The following is an 8,053-nucleotide window of genomic DNA, read 5'->3' as shown; positions in this document are numbered from 1 at the left end:
GTCACGCTAAATTGTATCTCCTCACCTTCAACTATCAACATCCTTGTCAACAGAAGGGTATTCATGGTACTGACACACAGCTGTCCGCATCGTGCACACACCAATAAACTAGGGATTTAAATGCAATAAAAACAGCTCCATAATGAATGCATAGAGGAATAAATGAGCATGTGCAATTGTTCTACCAGTACAGTATGCAAATATTTATATCTGCTCTTTGTATTTCTACAGGGATCTGAGACTGGTGTCAATAGGTGGTGGTACAGATGAAACCATGCTTTCTATTATATGCAAACACATGGAAACACTTCCAAGGAAATAACACATCTGCACTCTTCCTCAGAAACTTAAGCAAGCAAGAGCATGGTTATTACTGCATCCTGAAGGTAACAGACAACATGATTCAAGCATGGAAGAAATAGGAATGGTATTTATAAAATATCAGTAAATTTTCCAGGAAAACACTTGTCAGAGTGTTTCACCAATATCATGATGCATATTCTCCAATATCAAATTAATGTTATTGCCTGCAAGATTTTTTCCATTTTTAGTGATTTACAGCTTTGAGGGCTCTGGTGATCCCAGCTAAAGAAATCTTGTCTTCTTCAATCAAGGTACAGCTGCATTTTAGCTCATCTACGCAACCAAATAAGAAACACAACTTCCACATGGGTCCAGGATAATTTCAGTAGTAACATAATCTAATTTCACTTAACTTCGCTTTCAAGTCACAAAATTTTTATTCCATATCCACTTGATATTCAAGACCCAGCAGTGGTTTTGTTCTCAGTTCCCATTATCTTCCATATCTCTCACTTTTAGCAAGTAAACATCAAAATTAGTTACTTCAGCAAAAGCAAGTCAAAAATCACAAGCCCCCCAGTCCAGTCACCATCATTACCTTCTCACTCTTGTGCTGCACTCTGACACAGATGTTTGCTGGTAGGACAGGAGGCAGATTTTTAATTTTAGAATACTGCAAACAATACCTTACTTGTACTTTTTTGGAGTACTTGAAATTTCTGGAGGCCTGAATTTCAGCAGTAAGGTTTCACATTTTATGTGCAATTATGAATGAAAAATATTAAAGTGCAAACGTGAACATTGTAACCAGTTAAATGAGACCATAAAATGTGCACGCCACAATCAAGTTGAAACAGAAATGTACTAAATATTAAAGTAAATAAAACTAAATATTTTCAATATTTTATTGCTATCTGTTCAATAAAGTCTCACTGAAATACACATCTACTACGAAGCATCAGTTCTCCCTTCGCACTTCCTAATATTTCATTCTTTTCACTTCACTGCTTATCAGCCATACCTTCAGAAACACTGGCAACTCTCCTTATAAGGCAGAAGACACAGCATGTCTTATTGAAAAAGAAAAAAGCTTCATTGGAATTCTCCTTGAAAAACAAAGAAAGGAAGACACAAGCTCATTTTTTTTCCTCCTATTCCTTCTCCCTCAATCTCATCACATCACTGAAGAAAAGAAAGAAAAGGAGGGAGAGGGATCCTAATCTGTACGATTCACCTTTGATCTGGTCTGACTTTTAAAACAAAATTCCTGTTGGTTTTACACATGAATTGAAGGACAAGTAAGAGGCTTTTTACCCATATGCTGTGGCAAGGGAAAGCACAGCATATTGTTCAGAACAAATATGGGAAATGTCTCAGCTGTGTAACTAGTTGCACCTACCTATTTTCTACTCTATATTATGCAGATAAATACTACTTCCATTTATTGGTAAGTAAGAAAGAAATACCTAGAAATTGCTCAGACACCACGTGAGACAAAGATTGTTTTCTAAACGATGACCAAATATCAAGGGAGTGTGGATGTCAAAGTTACATCAATAATTATTGCCCTGAATGCTAGGCACTCTTACATTCTCTCAGTTGGGATGGCAAATCATAGCCTATTGACTTTCTCTGAGAATACTGTGTTTGTTTAGCAAGCCTAGCAATTCTCATATAAATATTAATACCGGGATAATAAATCTTATATGTTCTGATACTTGTAGACCTTTTAACAGTCCAGAATTAAATGGGCTAGAAACAATTGCATTTCAGTTACTTTTATAAAAGACATCCTACAGAATGTGTGATTTAGACATAATATTCCTGTTACATATGAAAATGAACATGAAAAGTGTAAAATGTATACGGCTCTATGTATTTGAACAGAGTTCACCATCACACAAGTCTAGTTGCTTAAGTGCAGCACCATTTCAAAAAACAATGGTATTCTACAGCAGGAAAGTATGCATACAAACAACAAGAATACTCCAGGACATTTTATTTGTCAGCTCATAATTAACTTATTAATGGCAGTATGCTATACAGTATTTCTAAAAAAATTATTTTAAAAATGTAGATACAATTTCAAGGTCTAGAAAACAGTATTTTTCTGTCGAACCCAGTGATGTGATACTTTCAACTATTAGAAACTACTTTGTGAGTTAAAGCTAAGTGTTAGAAGTAACAACCTTAATACGCTACCACCTCCAACAGGTGCTTCATAATATTTACATTTATCAATATAAAATCTAAAATATTCAACCTCATATTCAAACATCATGCAGAGTAGATTCAGGGTTCTCACAGAATGAAACATAAATGAGCTAATGGTACAAGTTCCAGTGATTCAATGGAATCATTAAGTTTTGAGTACTTTAAATGTAAAGGAAACATTTGCATTGTGTCCAAATTTGTTGAACCAAATGATCAAAGGCATTTGCTTAACAGAACAGACACGCAAGCATCATTTGTCACATTTAAAAGGAAGATCCAGTTTTAAGTAACTTCTCCCCCAAACAAAATGTTTAAGCTACTTAAACATGCAGACCGTTAGACCCATCAATCTAGCATCACAAAAATCACTTTTGGGGGGTACCACCATTACATTTGTTACTCTCAAGCCAGCCTTCCAAAAATCTACAGATAAAACCAATTTTGAAAGACCCAACTATTGGTCATGCTTCTGAAACCCAGAAGATCTGAAACCTAGGGAGCTCTAATTTAGAGCATGGCTCAGATTGAAAAGCAAAATGAAAGCGAAGGCCTCGTAGTTCTGCAATTATTTCATATCTGAACAACCTTTGGCTTTGGGGGAGTTCTTTGATTCCTCTTGTATTTTTTTTAACCAGTTCTGTAAAGTCTTTTATTCTAAAAAAAGCAACTTAAGAGTGCCAGCAGTTTCTGTGTACTTATAAATAATCCCCCCAAAACAGGGGACAGTGGGAGAAATTTCAATACATCAAGAAAACTGTATATAACACTGCATTAAGTACTAATGCAATTTACAATACTTTCATTGTGTTTTATCAACAGAATATGGCAGTTTAAATCAACATTGTCATTAAGACTGATGGTTGAAATTACACAATTTAAACTTAAGACAACATGCATCACCTGAGTTTAATAATCCAGTATGTTACAAAAAAAACAAATAATGCAAAGAGCATCATGTAGCATAATAGTTTTGTCTGGCTCCCTCTGGACAGCCTTCTTAGTCTGCCCATAGTCGCACCTAGAAGTCCAGTTGCAGAGTCAAAATCATTATCCTGTGTTTCAGTGAAACAGAACAGGAGAGAAGAGAGGGGAAAACAAACAAAAACATTACATATATAGTCAGCAAGAAGCTGTCAACATATTTATACAAACGTTCAAACTACATAGAAGAATGTTCTACATTACTAACTTCACCATCCTGCCCCACATTTAAAGAAAATTAGTGAAAAAGCACTTACCATTTCTGATAACAATTTGTTTTGATTTTTCACTTCTGTTCCAATCTCAATAGAAAGCTATTGAAAGAAAAAAAAAAAAAGAGGTTTAAATATGAGTCATCAGGTATACATAAATTAGAAAAGTTGCTCTAAAAATATATGATATCACTAGTGCTTTCTTGGATAAAATGTGAAAGAAATATCTGGCATCTTTGAAAAACAGAAACTGAAGTTGTAAAAACAAGTGCAGCATTCTGTCAGCAATCCTCAGGGAAGGAAATACTTATTTCAAAAACTGAAGATCCAGTCAAGTCTGAGTAGCAACTACTCATTTCCTTGAACTGTTAGAACTCCTGACTGTGAAGCAAGGGCAAGGCCTCCACAGCCACAGTGCTTTCCATTAGCCACAACCTCTACGTTTTTGTGGCACAACCTCACGACTTCTTACTGCTGCTGCTTTTCACCACCATCTATAAACAAGTCACAAGTCCACCTATTTTAATTAAATGTGGCTATAATTAAGTACTTACTGATTTTATTGCACTGACTTTGGTGCGCAGACTTTCTGTTAACCTTTCATTTTCTTCTTCATATACACTGTACCCACTGTTAGTATAGCCATAGTTACCAGCTGGCGCCCCATCACCTGTAAGCAAAAAAGCCAGTAGTCACAGACAGAAAATATAATTGGAGTAAGTGTTCTTCACTCGTGGGAAAACACTCTGCATTTAAAAATGCATTTCCTTAACAGAAATCAGGCATCTGGGAAGAGGTGTTGCATGTTGCAAGAGACATAGATTCAACCTTTTTCAAACACTGAAGTAATCTTGCAAATCAAAGTAGGTAAAGATTGAGGAATGTTGGCAATTAAATGCTATATTTTTCCTTAGAGGGTGTTTTCAGATGGTTTTTATGAAAATCAATCTAAATATTGTATGAAGTTGTGAAAGCAGCGCTGAGGTTGCTACACAGAGCAGTAAGCCTGATTCAAATAAGAAAGAAGAGCAACAAGTAACGTTTGGCTACACCTGCCTTTGAAGGAGAGAGCACACTCATCCTTACACGTCTCTCTACAAACAGGACCTTAGACCAGAGGCCAAGCCTGCAAGCAGAAGAGCACACTGCTCTTTCTGTCAGCATCCTGCAGTTCTACTCTCCTGCCTTTGCCTTTTGGGTGATGGGCTGCAGGACTGCTTTCCAGAGAACTGATCCTGCAAAGAGAGTAAGCAGAGCAGAAGAGAACTGGAGCTGGTTTCCTCAGCTCCAAATACACACTGTCCCCAGCACCTACTGGATCCCCTACTGACAGCAACTGGGCAGCAGCACTGGAGTAGGAGAAAGAAGGCTGAGTACAGCCTAGACAGAAATCAGCCTACGACCCCAAGTGTAACATTTGAAACCAAAGAAGCAAATCCAAAACAAGAAAAGCAAACAGAAAATATCCTAGATTCATTCTACTAACAATCCAGTTGTAACACTAATGAGTATTTACATGGCAAGTTGGAATGCCACACTAGTGTCTCAATGCCACGCTTTACACGCTTTACAAAGTGCTGTGTTTGGGTATTTTCCTTTTTGAGGAAAAAGTGAGAGAATAGACACAATGACATTCATAGATAAATCCATATCTCAGTTTTACTGTGTGCTTTGCATACATACTTGTAAAAGAACTATAGTGCTACTTCGATAATAGATGTCATTTTATCTCAAGCCATAAAGCCATTGCTAAGTGTACATAACAACAATTTTTCAAGGAGTCAAAATTTACAAGTTTGCACTTGTAAAATGGTTTTTAAATTTTATTCTGTAAGTTAAACTAATGACAAATACAGTAAGACAGGGTGAAATGCATCTTTTCATCAGAGGGAGAGCTGAGGGTTTTTTCCTCTTGAAATCAAAACTACTGATGCCAATGTTAACTAAAAAATTATGCTATTTAATGGAGTCAGGATTGTTCTTATTGTTTTTCTTTACAAATACATCTAACTACAGTACCTCCTACTAAGTAACAAGCAATTTTGAATGCTTGTAAGTTAATACTCATAGCAGGAGAGTTGTAACTAAATGGTCTTCAAGGTCCCTCCCAACCCAAGCCATTCTGGGATTCTATGGTTCCAGAGAGGAAATGGGAGGCTCTGTGTAGAGCCTGGCTACTGCTACTTAAAGGAAGGCTACAAACTCCTACATGGCACGTCTACAGGCTGCCTTGCAACACCACTAATTGCCAGGACATGCCCATAGACATAACCATAATATCATCTCAGGCTGAACAGGAGGTACCAGGTAGCTGGAAACAAAAGCAGACATACTGGTGTGCAGCCTGTACTTCCAGCCCATGGAATAAAAAGGTTGGACTAACAGCTGACATATGAAGATAAACCAGCAAAAAAGCTTTGAAGAGCCTAGAGAAGGGCCACAAGGATTATCAGAGTGCTGGGAGCACCTCTCCTGTGAAGACAGGAGCTGGACTTATTGAGCCTGGAAAAGAGAAGGCTGTGGGGAGACTTGATAGCGACCTTCCAGGTCTTAAAGGGAGCTTATAAACAGGAGGGAAATCAACTTTTTACATGAGTAGATAGTGACAGGACAAGAAGGAATGGTTTTATACAAAAAGAGGAGAAGGTTATATATCAGGAAGAAATTATTTACTCAGAGATTGATAAGGCACTGGCACTGCTGCCCAGAGAAGCTGTGGGTGCCCTATCCTTTGAGGTATTCAAAGCCAGGTTGGATGGGGCCTTGGGCAGACTGATCTGGTGGCTGGCAACTCTGCCCATAGCAGGGCATTGGAACTAAATAAGCTTCGAGATCCCTTCCAACCCAAGCCCCCAACGATCCACTGGAGATGCCTGCTCTCAGGAATACACACTCAGCCATCCCCTCACCACACCACCTGTGTGTATGGGGACGTGACAGCACTTCGAGGTCCCAGAAAACAACACACGAGGTCAAAGTTTCCTTCCAGTCATCAACATGGCTGCTGGGTGAAGGGGCAGAGCACACCCCGCAGAGACCCCGGCCTTTCCCCCAGACTCTACCAGCACTAAACCGAAAGTAGATCCGCCTTCTTTTTAACCCAAACGTAGCAGGAAAGCATACAGAAGGACTGAAATTAAATAAAACACGAACAAAACTGGCAGGACGCCCTTCCCACCCAAGCCCCGACCCACGGTCGTGCCGTGCCCATCGCATCGCATCTATCTTACGGCACCGAGCGTCGCGACGGCCCGCAGGCCCCTCGGGCCCCCACGCAGGACGACTCTTACCCAGCCCCGCGCGCCGCATGGCTGTGCCCGGAGCCGCCGAAGAGGGTCGGGAGGAGGAGGGTGAGGAGCGGGACGGCCGCGCCAAAAGAAGCGGGAGCGGAGCTCGGCCTGGCCGCCGCTGCGCCGCCCGCCTCGTTCACCGGCAGCGCCACGACAGCGCCGCGCCGCACGGCCCGCTGGGAGCCGCGGTGCGCGGGGACCGATGGGAAGTGTAGTCCCGAGCCGCGGGAGGGCGGGAGGCGCTGCGCTGCCGAGGGGAGGGCCGGCCGGTCAGAGGGCACCGCTGCGGTGCCTCGCTGTGCTCGTAAACAGCAATTCAGCGCTTCGCAGCAAAGCGTGGAAATGGTACTGGCGCGATTAATGTTTCCAATACATTTTTATTATATTGAATTTCTGCTGGTTTTTTTCTTTTATGCACTGGATCACAGTCACAAGTGGCCACAAGTGGTTTTGAGATGCCCGATCAACGTATTTTTTGAATCAAAGGCAACATGTAGGAAGAAAAAGCAAATAAGAAAATTAAGCCTTAAGCAGTCTGCAAAACTGATCTGTCCTAACTGTGTTTTTGTGAGCAGCCTGTATAGGTGTATCATAGAATCACAGAATCACCTAGGTAGGAAAAGATCTCTAAGATCATCCAGTCCAACCATCCAGCTATTAACAAATTTCCCACTAAACCACATCCCTCAGTACAACATCTAAACGTTTCTTGAACATGGTGATTCCACCACCTCCCTGGGCAGCAGCACATAACCAATCTCTCTCCTTTCCCCAAAATATTGATCAACAATTGCTCTCTTTCCATTTTTTTCTTTATAAAAGGGATGTTCTACATATCTTTCCAACAGGAGCCATTTCTTATTGCTCTTAACTGTTGGTTATATTTACTGGCTCCAGTTCGACTAGAAGAATAAATTTACATAGCAAACAGTTTATTAGTAGATTACTCCAGGACTCTATTGCAAAAACAATAGTGAGAAAAAAAAAAAAAAAAAAAAAAAGAAAAAGGGAACAACAACAAAAAGAAGCTGTGTGAACAGATACCATACAATC

At 40.0% G+C, this 8,053-nt stretch overlaps 2 protein-coding genes across 2 annotated transcripts in view; one reads left to right on the top strand and one right to left on the bottom strand.

Moving 5' to 3' along the window:
- The window catches only part of LOC122159336 (probable acyl-CoA dehydrogenase 6), a 79,517-nt gene extending 78,312 nt beyond the window's left edge, over positions 1-1,205 (top strand). Inside the window, exon 9 of the mRNA XM_042816826.1 lies at positions 232-1,205. Within this exon, the coding sequence (XP_042672760.1) occupies positions 232-322 (91 nt within the window). The 3' untranslated portion in view covers positions 323-1,205. The remainder of the gene's footprint in view (positions 1-231) is intronic.
- Positions 1,206-2,285: 1,080 nt separating this feature from the next.
- Positions 2,286-7,106, bottom strand: BET1 (Bet1 golgi vesicular membrane trafficking protein). Its single transcript, XM_042816827.1, has 4 exons — positions 7,001-7,106; positions 4,265-4,380; positions 3,756-3,812; positions 2,286-3,569 (listed from the first exon to the last, which is right to left on the bottom strand). The coding sequence occupies exons 1-4, from the start codon at positions 7,017-7,019 to the stop codon at positions 3,414-3,416; spliced, it is 348 nt and encodes a 115-aa protein (XP_042672761.1). The 5' UTR covers positions 7,020-7,106; the 3' UTR covers positions 2,286-3,413.
- Between the last annotated feature and the right edge of the window lie 947 nt (positions 7,107-8,053).

This window comes from Centrocercus urophasianus, unplaced genomic scaffold (genome assembly GCF_019232065.1).
Source record: "Centrocercus urophasianus isolate 14NV4802_14NV808 unplaced genomic scaffold, USGS_Curo_1.0 seq_16, whole genome shotgun sequence".
Lineage (NCBI taxonomy): Eukaryota > Metazoa > Chordata > Aves > Galliformes > Phasianidae > Centrocercus > Centrocercus urophasianus.
Note: the sequence above shows the minus strand (reverse complement) of the source record. Positions and strands in the feature narration are given on the sequence as shown.